This window comes from Protopterus annectens, chromosome 8.part0 (genome assembly GCF_019279795.1).
Source record: "Protopterus annectens isolate FY-2018-M chromosome 8.part0, PAN1.0, whole genome shotgun sequence".
NCBI classification, from domain to species: Eukaryota; Metazoa; Chordata; order Ceratodontiformes; family Protopteridae; genus Protopterus; species Protopterus annectens.
In genome coordinates, this window is record NC_056741.1 from 1,568,761,000 (window position 1) to 1,568,775,577 (window position 14,578).

At 39.5% G+C, this 14,578-nt stretch overlaps 1 protein-coding gene across 1 annotated transcript in view; it reads left to right on the forward strand.

The window, feature by feature from the left end:
* LOC122808514 overlaps positions 1-14,578 on the forward strand; it is a 1,519,214-nt gene that overhangs the window by 1,376,143 nt on the left and 128,493 nt on the right. Inside the window, exon 18 of the mRNA XM_044079469.1 lies at positions 2,267-2,376. Within this exon, the coding sequence (XP_043935404.1) occupies positions 2,267-2,376 (110 nt within the window). The remainder of the gene's footprint in view (positions 1-2,266; positions 2,377-14,578) is intronic.

Sequence of the window (14,578 nt, forward strand, 5' to 3'; positions counted from 1 at the left end):
CAACCAGTATATTTGCTCAGTATAGGAGGTACCACTGTGCAGTAGCTCAGAGCAAATCTGGGTATTGCCCTGGAGATTCTTTACATAACTATAGAAGGCCTTGTGGTTGTCTTTACTATTTGCTGCAATTCTGTTTCATAGCTAGCTTTAGAGGATTTGATGAGGGATCTCAATCTTTTGTTGAGGCTGATAAGGGAGGTTTTCCAGTCTTGGGACTTCACCTTTTTCCACATCAGTTTCCCCCTTCTGTTGTAGATTTTGTTTATGGCAGGGGACCACCAGATTGGCTTAATAATAGGTACTATTATAAATTACACGGACTTAATAACAAAATGATACTAAGATATATTGCAGTAGACAAATTAATCACTGTCCATAACTTATTATTCATATTTTCGTATTTATGTTTATATTTTCATAACTGAGAGCCCTACATATTATTGAAAGGTATAATGTGATATGCCATGGTGGGAGACAGAAAATTCATTGTCAATGTCCTTTTATGTCAAGGTATACTAGATATATTGCTAGTTGTTTGTTAGTAATTATGAAAATAAACACTATTCCAATATATACTTAATACTTCAAAAAACAAGTGACTTAAAAACTGTTGCATGGCATCAGGTGAAACCTTAGATGTTGTCAAAGAAAACTGCAATTAAAATTTGCAGTGTAGGTTGCACATTTTGAAAAATATTCAATGTTATTTATTCTGCTAATTATATGGTTAAGCATACATTTTCATATTTCTGTAAAAGTCTCAATAAATGTGTACCCATAGAGGAATTTCTTATTGTCATATGGAAGCTTATGTCTGATTTAACAAAAATGTTCTAAGAATATATGTCTAGATTATGGAGTTCCCAAGATATGATCAATTGTGAAAATTGTGCAAAAAATAAAAGTTTCAGTTTGAGTACATTTTGATAAATTATTGTATTTACGGTAAGTCTATGAATGCACTAACTATAATCACTGCAAAGAATATTTCTTACTGATAACATTACAATTTATACAACTTTAATAACCTGTATTGTTCACAAAGTATTTACTTTTCTTTTCATTATGCTTTTTAAATTTACTTTTCAGAAAATGCTCCGGAATGCAAGATGTGTGTATGCTGCCAGAGGTGTGACATTCTACACCATTTAGGTGTTGATGAGTTAAAGAAACTGTTTTCTGGAAAATAACTTCAGTGTCATGGGAGAATCATAACCTATCCTGGCATGGAGTGGGCACAAGGTAGAAGAATAATCCCAGCTATGATGCTGTATATCATGGAATAGACAAAGACACTGAAACATAACATGTACACACACACACACACACACACACACACACACACACACACACACACACACACACACACACACACACACACACACACACACTAGTAGTTTGGACAATTACAAGTTCACATCCCATATGTCTTTAGGAGGTGGGAGAAATGTGGGATACCAGGCAAACACCCATTTGGACATAGGGAGGGCATGCAGAATCTGTATGGAAGGCAGTAAAGCTGAGAAGTGAAATTGAGAACCAAAGCCTGTAAGGCAGCAGCCCTCACTACTATATTACTCTCTAAATGCTATATTACACTAATCAAAAATGAAATAATCCCAGGCCCCAGCTGTGCCAGAAAAAAATGCTAGTAAGAAACCAAACAAACACTGGTGTTCTGAGCTGTAGAACGCTTGCTTATTAAATTTAGTGCTTTAGATCCTTCAGTACAAAACTTCATCAGAATCTGATTACTGTTTGTTTGGTTTGCTAAAGTACTATGTCACCCTGCTCTCTGTGCTTTTTTTTTTTTGCTGCATGGGTTTCCAAGATCTTTGCTAGGACATTGAGAAATTAATCTAAACAAAGTGATGTAAGTGACCTTAAGCCATTTTAAGATTAGGTTCTTCTTCACAAAAATGAAATAATGTATGGACGGGTCAGTATGACAAAACACATTTAAAAGAAAAGCCCAAAGTATAATCTGTGCTGCAAGTTACAGGAGATGAAGTATTTGAAATGAGGACATTTGGCAGTGCTGCTCATATGTGAGTGCTATTATATTACTGCTTGACCACTGGTATCTAGTGTGCAGCCCCCTTCAAATCCTGATTTTACATATAAATAACATGTTAAACTCATTGCGACAAGCAATCTTAAGACTGTGCTAAACCATTACTAGCTAGAGAGTTTAATGTGTGTGTGGCAATAATGACTGCAGTCCCTTACAGTACTTGTGCTTCCTTCTCTTTATTTCATACTATAGACTGAAACATTATAGACAATATGGAAGGTATAAGCAACTGCAAAGTCTATTTCAAAAGAAGAGGACTGCAAGCAAATTTGATCCAGACCAATTAACCTTTCCTGAGACAGGTAAAGTAACAATTCCATCATTGGTAACTAGAATGGTTAGGCTATAAAGTATACCATGTTTCTTAGCATTTGTGTGCTAATTGATTGCCTTTGTGTGGTTAGCTCATAAATCCCATGACTCCTTCTTAAATTATTCTAGGACCAACCCACTCCCACTAGGTGTCTACTTTTGCATATTCATATTTGCATTAATGATTGCGAACAATTATCAGAATGTTATGCTTAACATTATGTAATTTGATTACTTTTTGCTAGCTATTGTTAACTTATTGGATCTTTTCTCCTTGAGTCATCATTGAAAAGGGGTCTTTTAAGACCCAGTCACACTATACTGGCAAACAAATGGAAATAAACAAGCAAACAAAACTGTGTTACATTCAGGCTGTTGGGAAATATCTTCTTAAAATTATATTACAGGCAGCACCCAGTGATACATGGCTATCTATAATAAGCTAAAGAATATAGAAAGCAATGTTCAAATGCAGAATTGCACAAAAGGTCATAATCTTCAAATTTCCTTTAACTCTTTGAAAAATTAAACAACATGGACAGAACTGTCTGACCTCATATGAAAGCCCACTGCTGGATGAACACAAATGATGATTACAGTATGTGAGTAATTGTATATTTGTTCATATATTGCAAGTTCTTTATAAAATATTGCACAATTAACATTAACTTGTTTCTTGTGATGTATAAGTTTCCTTTTAAGTTTTGAATCTAATGAAAACTGCTGAGCATATCAGTTTATGCTGAAGAATTCTGCAATTCACATTTTTGTATTAATGATTGTGGTTTTCGAGATATGAACACCTGTTTATACTCTGGGTTTATAAATCAGTTTTGTCAAAAATTTTAGTAAGTTTTTTTGTAAATATATATATTTTAGGGTTCTTATACACAGATCTGAAGAAGCCTAGAGGGACAAAAGTTATGTTTGTTAACAATAATTTATGGAACTAGATTATGTTTTGGATAGTATATTTTCTGGGTGCCAAAATATCCTTTTTTTCATTGCCAGATAGTCTAATGTTTAAATATTTCCAACCATGTAATACAATGTCTTTGATAAAGTTACAGATTTTAATAGTAATCTGTTTAATAAGAAGTACCACATCATTATTAATTTTTTTTAATTTTATTTAAGATTTAAATGATTAGGACATTTAGTATGTAGGGCAGTACCAGCTGGAATATCACACTGATAAGGATGGGGGAAGGGATTTGAATTTGTTAACATGTATACCAATACACTTTGTTTTACAACTAAATAAACCACTCCCATACCTGATAACAGGTATATAGTCAGAAAGTTTGGGATAAAGCTATCATTCTGTTTATTCTTTGTTTTGTCTGGATCGCTTGTCTATGTGCTTAATAAAGGATTTTGGACTGAAAACAGACTATCTATCCCGCTTGGCTTACTTCTGAATACCTACTAGAGTTAATAATTCTGTATAATATTAATAATATTTCAAAATAAGTTTTTATTTTTTGATTTAGGACGTTTTTAAGTTGACTACTTCTACTACCATTTTCTGATTTTTTTTTTTTGCTTTTTAATATATAGTGCTTAACTAGACATACAAGAATTGAAAAACTTCCACACAGAGAAGTTTCTTACACTGTTTTGTTTTGGACCCACTATAGTGGTTTTTTGAGAGTTAGGGGATATGACGGAGATTACTTGTTTCTTTTCCACAGATACATACATGTAAGATGTCATGCATTTATTGGTTCTGTACTAAAATAAGTTGTCCTCTCGTGCTAATGATTTCCTCAGACTACATTTTGGGGTCAGTGTTTACTGCACTGATGAAATATAAAAAAGGACATTATGAGTATCAGTCTGGGAAAAACAGTACCTAGGTCTATTGTGATAAAAGAAGCTTACGATATAGCGTTTATAAAAACAGAATGTAATTAACATTAGATATTTTCTATGCGTCTGATGATGCCTTCTTTCTTTGTGTCCATTTGTTTTCAGAATTGACGCAGATCAGTACTATCACATTTGTGCAGTGTTATTTTTTCTTAAAACCCGAGTAGGAGCTGGTTTGAAAATCTGTCACACTTTCTGCCTGTGGTGACATCTGATTTAAATAGCAAATTTCCATTTTGTATGCTGTTCATGGTATCCTGTAGTTTCTTCAGTGGAACAGTTCTTCATTTCATAGAAGTGTGCTTAGTAAATCATAAATGAGATTAGTAACAGTGACAAATACTCCTGAGAAAAAGACATAATGATTCAAGTAACATTTCAAAGAAGATCTTATGAACAAATGCAGGCCTTCCTTTGTAAATGTTAATAACAAGAAAACTGCACGAGTAATTTTTAGGAATTGTTCACATTTTAAATTCTTCACTTCAGTTGTTAGTTTGATCTAGTGGCTTTTTTCAGCTGTATCTAGAGTGATCAAATGTTTAGCCTCCACTGTACAGTTCTAATACTCTGGCTACTTAACTATAGAGACAAATCACTCTTATGCAGGACTATTGGTAATACCTTAAAGAACCACATATTACTTACCAAATTATTTCTGTAAACATCTGGTGTGCATTTTTTGATCAAAATTTTTATTTATAGATGTCAAATTGTATCTGTCATTATCATTACTAGCTTGTTGGCTTTGTACATGGTATCCGATATTTTCTAGAAAACAGTTCTATAACACACCTGTTTACTCCAAAGTTCAAGCGAGAAACATGAAGTCCACTGAGACGTTTATTACATATTACATTCTAGAGTCATCAACAAATTTAATAATCCATATGTGGTCCCTCACTTTAGTGGCAGTTAGAAAATGCCAATTAATAATATTTAAGGAAAAGATCCTATGGAAAAATCACTTGCTGTTTTGAAAATTTTAATGACTAGTATCACTGTTTTTTTACCAGACAGCTAGTTGTGTTTTAGACTGTGTTGCAGTTGCAATATTTATGATACGATCATGATAAAAGGCATCAGATGTTTTAGTAGGGTCCAACCAGATGGTGCAGACAGATAATCTTTCATTCAGTGGAACTGAAAATTGATAATGTATTAATGAATCATACAGGCAAAACCCACTAATTTTCACATTTAATGGTGGCAGGAAGGACTTTTGAAGTTCATTACGGGAATGTAGGTGATATAGCCAACTGTCTTAGGCTCTTCCCCTTGCAAAAATGAATAAAATGCATGTCTGGGGCACATTTTATCATACTTGGTTGACCTGAGGGTTGGGAGCAGAAATTATGGACTGCTGAAGTTGAAATATGTGTATCGGCAAGACAAAAAAAACAAGGGAATAAAAGAGCTTTGAGAAGGCTTCTCCTGCAACTTCAGTTATGTAAATTTGTCCGTTGCTTATTTATTTTTTAATGAAGTTGTTTTGTGACTTTTGGATTAGTCACTTATTAAGATTATACTGTTCTAGTTGAGCTACTTTTTGATTTAATCTGTGTATGACAAAATTGCTTTGGTTAGGCTTAGTTTTTTTCTATACCTTTAAAAAGCCTTGCAAATCAGACAGGATAAAAGGAAAAACTGCATAATTTTTTAACACATAGCAATAAAACAGCAGCTTATTTTTTCATTCTTTTCATAAATAGGAAGGGCAGCCTTTAGTCCCTTAAGCCAACACCTACACTCTGCACTTGACTTGCATATAGAGTACAGGCTGAATTTGAATGAAAAGACTGAAAGTAAACATGCCTGCCTTCATGTCAGCATCAGCAACTTTATGGGGACAAAATTATAAAAAAAAAAAAAAAGGCTTCCCAAACTGAACTTTAAAAATACTAACAAATTAAAAACCAAAACAAAAATCGTATGAGGCTAAGCCCCCCCTCCAAAGATTCACAAACAGCAACTTCAACACAACAGTTTCCATGGCAGCTCCGATTATGCTTCATAACACTTTATAGACATCTGTCATTTTCTTTTCAGAGTTTTATAACCTGAACCAGTTTCCAGAATTTTCCTGCTATACCCTAGTTCAAGTGTAGTTAACTGAAGCTGGCATATCTTATGCAGTCATATTTACAGGAACCATTCGCCTTTTTCTAAGGCAGCAGAGGGAATACATAGCTTAATAGTTCAGGGCATATTCACCTACATTCATATAACAACTCCTTTGTCTGTTACACTTTTTTCCTCCCAGCTCAGATCCAGGGTTTTGAGCAATCAGAGAAGCCAAGATGTGGGTGCAAGATAGGCCTTTCGCATTGCTGTTCTTCTCTCCAAGCCTTTGTTGAATGTAGACATGATAGAATTGTAAGCTCAAGAAGCCATAGACAGCCCTATGCATCTTTATTTAATGGGACACACTCATGTTAGGGGGCATGATCAGTAATTAGTCTGAATTGTCTCCTATTCAGAAGTAACAGAGTAATAACATGGTACAGATAATAGCTAGATACATCTTTTCCATGACAGCTTACCTTTTTTCTTGTGGTGTGAGCTTCCTACAAAACACACAGTAGTAGTTATTTGAAAGACAGACAGGTAATGCAGTCCTGAGGCATGTACATAATCAAAGCTTTGCATAATTAAGCAACTGGAACTATATACAGCACTTACAATTGAATATACAATTCAGATATAGTGTACAGAGTATAATACCCATTCTCATGGAGTTTTAGCATTTAAAACTTGCATCGACAATGTGCGAGGTGCCTCATATTGATCACTGCTGCTGTTGCCTGTTATATGTGTTATATTCTGCATAGGATAAACAGCTGGCCAGCTTCCAAAGCTTTAGGGAACCTTCCCTCTCACCCATATCATTTCCATTCATGAGGGTCTGCCTTTGTCCTGCTCAGCTTTCTGCTCTAATGGAATGTAAGATACCTGTAGAGTGAGACTGTACTGTGATGTTAAGTTATATCCCAAGCTAACATGGCTAGTTTCATAGAGAATAAGATCTGGCTCCCCTTGCCTGCTTATATACGACATCACTATGGTATTGTCTTTAACTACCTGAAAACATCCTGGGACCACACATGATTCACTGAGTTGAGAGCCTTCATAAGACCTAATGTATCTTTTGTGTTTATGTACTTTGTGTGCCTTTCTTGTCCCAGAGAGCTCCTACTTTTATCCCCTTTGACACTTTTTTCCCCAAGCAAAGTCATGTTGCGAATGACTGCTTTGATGTCTCCACTAAGTGATTTCTCTCTTCAAAAATTGCAAATGGAATTTGAAAAGGCAATGAGTGGTGGTGCTTGGACAAATGGGACTTCAGACAACATTGCATCATTCTCAGGAGGAGTCTTTTTAAGATGTATTATGCAAGATGCATCATAATAATCATAAACGCTATGAGACCCAGAATCTTGAGCTATTCCCTCACAGTGACAGAAGTCTGAGTGGAAAACACCCTGGAAGAAAAGTTCTTCATACTGTCTAGCAGGCACTCCAGAATAACAATTCTTTGGGATAGGGTCAGAAAGAACTTTTGAATGTTATCTTGGAATGCCAGCATAGGTAGGAGATCCCTTGTCCAACTGAAAGATTTCTGACACTTTGAAAAAACTCTGTAAATGTAAGCAAATCATCTAAATATGGAAAATATGGATACCCCATAGCCTGTAATGAGTTATCACAAGAGCTAGACACTTTGTGAACCCACTTGGAGCAGCAGATAGCTCAAAGGGTACAGCAAAGAACTGGTAATGTGATCCAGATAAACAAAACCTTAAGGAATACCTGAAATCTGGATGAATATGAATGTGATAATATGCACCTTTTAAATGTAAGATTAATAAAAAAATTCAGATGAAGAAGAAGGGGTAACAGGTTGGGAACTATTCTCCAAGAATTTTCTTTCTTTGTTACTAAAAACATTCTTGAATAAAATTGTTTTCCCAACTAGGAAGGAGGAACTGCTTCTTATTACCCCCTGAGACAGCATGCAGTGTAGAACAAGAGTAAAGGGTTTGGTCGAGTGGATGAGGAGGAATCACTTGGAAAGGATGAATTTCCTCCCATTACCACCTGTAAACTAGCTGGATCAGCTTCAGAACCTATTTGGCTGAGACCAAATGTTGCCAAAGTGAGAAATGGAGATACAGAGTTTCATGAAAGTATAATGGACTTCCGTGGGGGCAAGGTCCCTTATATAGTCATCATGCCTTATTTGATTGTCCTTTGTTCTGGATGTTCCAGCTTTGTGTTTGTATTCTCCCTGCCACTGATTTTTAAATGTCTGCTTACTATCATTCTGTTGACATTGTTTATTTTGTTTTTTTTTTCAAAACTGAATGAGGGAGTAGAAAATTTTGAGAAGGAGGGCTAAATATTTCTGAGAAATTCCCTCTATCAGCTTACCTGTATCATTGCATTTTTGATAACCTCTCCAAAGGAGAATTCAAAATTTCATTTTTAACATCTTCTGTTAGGTTCAGAGAATGTAGCCAAGCAAAACTTATCAAAATAGTACCAGTGGCCACAGCCCTGGAAGACGTATCTATAGACTCTTAAACAGCCTAAGGCAAATTACTAGCTTGCTCTGGTGGCAATGTCTACTTAGTTAACTTGTTCTTTTTGTGGCTGGAGAAAGGTCTGACCAAGAGACCAGTAGGTAGTTCCAGAGTCAAGCTGAAAATTGTGCTTCTTTCCGAAGGAATCTTAACAGCAAATTGGTAAAGCAGGACAGCTGCAGAATATTAACTTTTCACAGAAAAATACACCGTAAAAATGACCTTAAAACAATATTATCAGCCCCAAAAAGTAAAATAAACACATTTTTTTCACAGACATAGTAGATCTTAGCAACTTTTAACATTTTACATCAAAAGTAAAAAAAAGTGCTCTCCTGTTAAAAAATGCATAAAAGTTACATGACAGTCAATGAAAATAGTATCCACAGCTTTAAAGTATTTATTTCACGAAAAAAACATGTTTTAACAACAAAAAGTAATGTGAAAGGTTTTCCCCTGAAAGGTACTTATATGCTTATATACTTACATTCACGGTAACATCAAAAAAATACAGCAAAAACTTGGCCCACTCTACAGACACAAATACTTCCTCAACCACCCCACTAAACTCTCCCTAGCTACTTCCTTTCTGCTACCATCTCTATTATATGATGCCCCCCTCTTACCAACATCCAGTCTTCCTTTAAATCCAAACTTGCTGTAATAAAATTGCAAAATTTGTGACCAGTGCAAAATATTCATCCCACTATTGTGTCTCATTACACCTACTAAACTGGCTAGAACTCCTACACTATCTTACATATCTAAAATTAACCACTGCACATAAACTTATATTCAGACCATCAGATTGCCCTGCCCTTTCTTCCCTACTCATTCAGTACCATCCAGATAGACTCCTTCGATCTGAAAGTCAACTGCTCCTGAACGTAGAAAAACCCAACCATGTTCTGTAGTCCTATCTCGCCTTCATTCTTACATATGGGTTTGGAGCCGCTCCTCGGCTCCGACTCGGCCTTTTTGCAAGCTCAAAGTCTTCTAGTTGGCTTGTGGCTAGGTAGGTATCCCATAGTGCACCAGTACAATCCCCAGATCTCGTTTGCCTGGTCGACGAGTTCAGATGTGCTTCTTCTTGGCAGTGGCTAAGTCTAACACATTTTGCTACATTTTTTGCTATTTTCAGCCTTAGATAGATTTATATAACATTTACGAGTGTTGTTTCCTATAGTCTAGATAGTTTAGCATTTACAATATATTTTTTCCTGTTTAGATAATTATTGTTGAGAACTAGTTGGCCGTTGGCCTTGTTGTTCTCATTGGTATCCTGTGTGCCAGTTTGTTTCTGTCTGAGCGTTTTGCCCTTAGTGTTTTTTTCTCTAGTAGTTCAGATACCGTTAATATTTAGTGTCCTATGCACGTTTGCACTTAATTTAACTTGTGTGTTTAGTATTCTGTACAGCTTAGCTACTTTGTGTTTTCAGTGTGCTGTGTTGTTAGCTTAAGCTAGATTTTTTGCATAGTAGTCCGCATAGTTTTTTGCCATATTTGCCGTAGCTGAACAGGGTTTCTGATCTTTCAACCCTTATCTCTTATAAGGCTTAGTTATTATGTAGAGACTCTTTCTGGTGTGTGTGTGTGTGTGTGTGTGTGTGTGTGTGCGCGAGTTACTAAATTTGTTATTTCTGACCTCTATCCACTTCTAGGTCCATTTTAGTTAGAGGACCTAGGTTTCTCCCTTCTCTTTCTGCCCAGGGCTAGGCCGTTTGAGTTAGAGGACCTAGTCCTCATGGTTGTGTGCTTGCTGGTGCATTCAGGGCTAGGCCCGTTTAAGTTAGAGGACCTAGTCCTCTCTCTGTGTGTTTGATTGTGTCTCGTTGGCTTCATCTTCAGTGAGATGTTTAAGGAGGTTAAAGATCATAAACCCTCTGGGTTTAAAAAGTGTGTGAAATGCTCGCAGAAGATGTCCATTACCAATGGCCACAGTAACTGTGTGTACTGTCTCGGGGCCATCCATTTACAAGAAACGTGTCTATTTTGTCACACATTTAGTGCCATGGTATTGCAGGAGAGAAAGAATAAACTGATACTAAAAGATCTCCTTAAGCCCTCTTTTGAGGATGACCTGGCCAGCTCTTCCTCCTCTTCTAAATCGCATGGTTCCAAGAAAGATAAGTCATAACCTTCTAAGAGGCATTCCCGGCACCGGCTGGTGCATCTGAACCGAGTCCCAAAATTTCCAAACCTGAGAAGTCTTCCTCCTCGGCTCCACTGAGTTCGGAACCAATCGAGGATACTACTACTATGGCTACAGTGTCGGCACCAGGCAGTTCAGAGCCGACCACTGATGGCAGACATCGGAGCCGGTCTACAGATCCTTTGCCAGTCTACCCCTACACTAAGGTCCACTATACTACAGAGGTCTAGATCTCCCACACTGTCTTCCAGATCTCCCAGGAGCTTATTGGAAGAAGATGTGGAGAGAGTAGTGCTGAGACTCCTGAAGTCATCCGCCTTACTGAAAATACTGTTGGCTCCGACCCAGCCAGTTCCGGAGCCACTCGAGTCCATTATCCCTTCTGTGATTCCTCCTCCGAGCCGTGCTGGGCTTCTGAGCCAGAGTGCTCGGTACCAATGGTGGAACCCTCGGTTCCAGCCCCCCCCGAGGTTGTCTCGGAGCCAAGTTCTGCTCTGACACCTTCGGTGCCGTCCGTGGTGTCTAGGAGCTGAAGCTCCCCAGTCGGCCCTGACCGGGACGCCTGGAACTGGACCTCTTCGGTTCCAAGCCTTCCTCTCGGTGCATCGGCCAGGGTGAGCTGGGACCCTACATCTATCTTGGAGCTAATGGCTCGGGAGCCGATAGCGTCCTCTATCTGCTTGGAGCCAGGGAGGTCTTCTGAGTTGGTGAGATCGGCCTTCAAGATGATGAGGAGCATGCTGTCCCGATCATCAGCTCCACCCAGGGGTACTGACACTCTTCCCCCTCGGGCACCTACTTCCGTCTCAGCATCTACTCCCTCTCTGGACAGCAGAGACCCGCAGCCTCAGGAGCCCTGGCAGGTGGCCCCCATTCTTCCGAGACCTACCTGGAGTACCCTTCCGAGGAGCCCCCATGGAAGAGGACATGCAAGAGGAAGCATGTAGACTCCCAGGATGAGTCTTTTACCTCTGACAATGACCTCGAGGAGTCAGAAGGGTGCCCCAAGTCATCCTCTGATGATGTCTCTATCGTTGACATCTTAGAGATCCTTAAGCAGAGGTGCGACTGGTTCACTGTTACCCCTTCTGATGAGGAGTCGTGTAACTGAAGGCTTTCGGGTCTCAATCTTCAGCCTCTTGGGTGTCTCCACCTTTTGACGAACTGTTAGACGTTGTTAGTCAGAAGGTGTGGGAGACTCCTGATGCTGTGGAGCCAGTCCCCAGGAGACCTAATAAATTTCTGTCAGCTCCCAAGGAGAAGGAATGTTTGTCAAAGGGTGTTCCCGTAGATGCCATGGTGGTGGCAGCGGCCATTAAGGAGGAGCTAGCGGAGAAATATTCTTCTGTCCATATGGCGTCTCAAATGATGAACAGATACATGAAGCATATCTTTTCATTGGCGGCATTCACTCTCAGATCACTGAACTACCTAACACACTTTACAAGGCTTCATAGAGATCTCCTTAAGGAGTTAGGAGAGAGTCTACAAGGTACATCCACTGAAGGAGTCCCTGATAAGGTGTTTGCTCAGTTGTCCACCTTGAATTCCATTGTTAACTTGTCCATGAGGCTGATCTCTTATGCAGCTGATGTAGCAAGCAGGGCAGTGGGTTCAGGAGTTTCCCTAAGGAGGCACGCCTGGATGTGTTTGTGTAATTTTGCAGAGCCATTCAAGTCTACCTTTACCAATGCCCCTTTTGATGGTTCATCTTTGTTTGGACTTAAGGTAAGGGACACACTCACCTGGTGCGAGCAAGAAGGGAAAACACTCTCTGCCATAAGAGTACATTTTACCATCCCCTCTAGACCATATCCCAAGTGTCAGAGAAGTGGTAAAATATGGTTCAAGAAGTCTCAGAGGTTTTCCAGGATGCACAGGGTGACTCCTCCTTCAGAGGCAGAGGAGGAGGGAATGGGAGACATCGTCCTAGAGGCAGGGGCAGACCGCAAAACCAGGGAGGACATGATTCATTTCGGGGCCAGCCCTACCAGCACTCCTGATGTGGGGCCCAACTGTTCTTCTCTGGAGCCGGTCAGGGGTCGCATTTCTTTGTATCCGGAAGCCTGGCTAAGCATCACTCAACTCAAATGGGTACAAAGAATTATCACCAGAGGTTACTCCATACCCTTTTCTCTGCCACCTCATATCCCCAAGAGGATCCCGGATGTTCCACCCAATCACAGGGATCAGGCAACTGTAGAAGTCAACAAGTTGCTTGCAAAGAGAGTCATCCAAACCGTCCCCACAGACCAAGTAGGATTCAGGACTTACTCCAGATTCTTTTTAGTGCCAAAACGTACAGGGGACTGGAGGCCCATCTTGGACCTCAGCAAATTAAATGAATCCGTAAAGAAGGACATGTTCCAGTTGGTGACACTAAGACACTTGGATGTGCTCAATAGACCTCCAAGACGCGTACTACCATATAAAAATGGACAGAGCGTCGAGGAGTCATCTACTCTTCCACATGGGAGCCAGTCACTACCAGTTTCGTGCTCTGACCTTTGGTCTCACTACAGCCCCCAGGGTGTTCACCAAGTGTATGGCAGTAGTGACAGCTCATCTGAGACATCTAAGATTTCAAATGTTTCCGTATCTGGACAACTGGCTCCTGACCGCCTTCACCAGGCATCTACTTCTTCAGACCAGAGACGTCACTATTCAACTTTGTGCCCAGTTGGGGATTACAATATATTGGGTAAAATCTGCCTTATCGCCCTCTCAATTTGTGACTTTTATAGGCACAGAAATAGACACAGTAGCCATGTTGGCTCATCTTCCAGTAGAAAGGGCACATAATCTTGTACAACAAATTCACCGTCTTCTCCCTCTCCAAAAAGTCAAAGCAAAGACTGTTCTGAAACTTTGAGGGACCATGGCTTCCACCATAGTACTAGTGCTTTTAGCCAGATTACACATGCAGATTCTTCAATGGCTTTTGTCGTTCCAGTGGTCCTTCCAACAACTACCACTAAATCACCACATTCTGTTAACAGAGTCTTGCAAGAAGGACTTCAGTTGGTGGATCTAACCCAGCCCGTTAACAACAGGCACTCCATTCCTCCATCGCCAACCCGTTGCCAATGTGACCACGGGTGCCTCATAGATAGGGTGGGGGGGCATTATCTAGGCAGGACTGTCCAAGGCACATGGCAAGATCATGAGGCCCACCTGCATATCAGTGTTCTAGAGATGAGGCAGTGTGCCTGGCTTTGCAAGCACTTCGAGACCTTCTTACTCTTGGGACAATTGCTATACAATCAGACAACATGTCGGTAGTATGGTATCTCAACAAACAAGGTGGAACCAGATCATACCCACTGTGCCAAGAGGTCGTTCGGGTTTGGAAATGGATGATATCTTCCCAGCACCTTCTTGTGGTGACGCACATCCCAGGGACAACCAACGTGATAGCCGACAAACTCAGCCGGGCAATTTTGATGCCTCACGAGTGGTCTCTGAAGCAGGAAATAACGGAACAGATTTTTGCAGATGGAGACAGTGTTGCTGTGAACTTTTTACCAGCCCGATAAATCTCCAAATGCAGCAGCTATTTCTCCCTCATCTCCCCTCTGGGGGAGT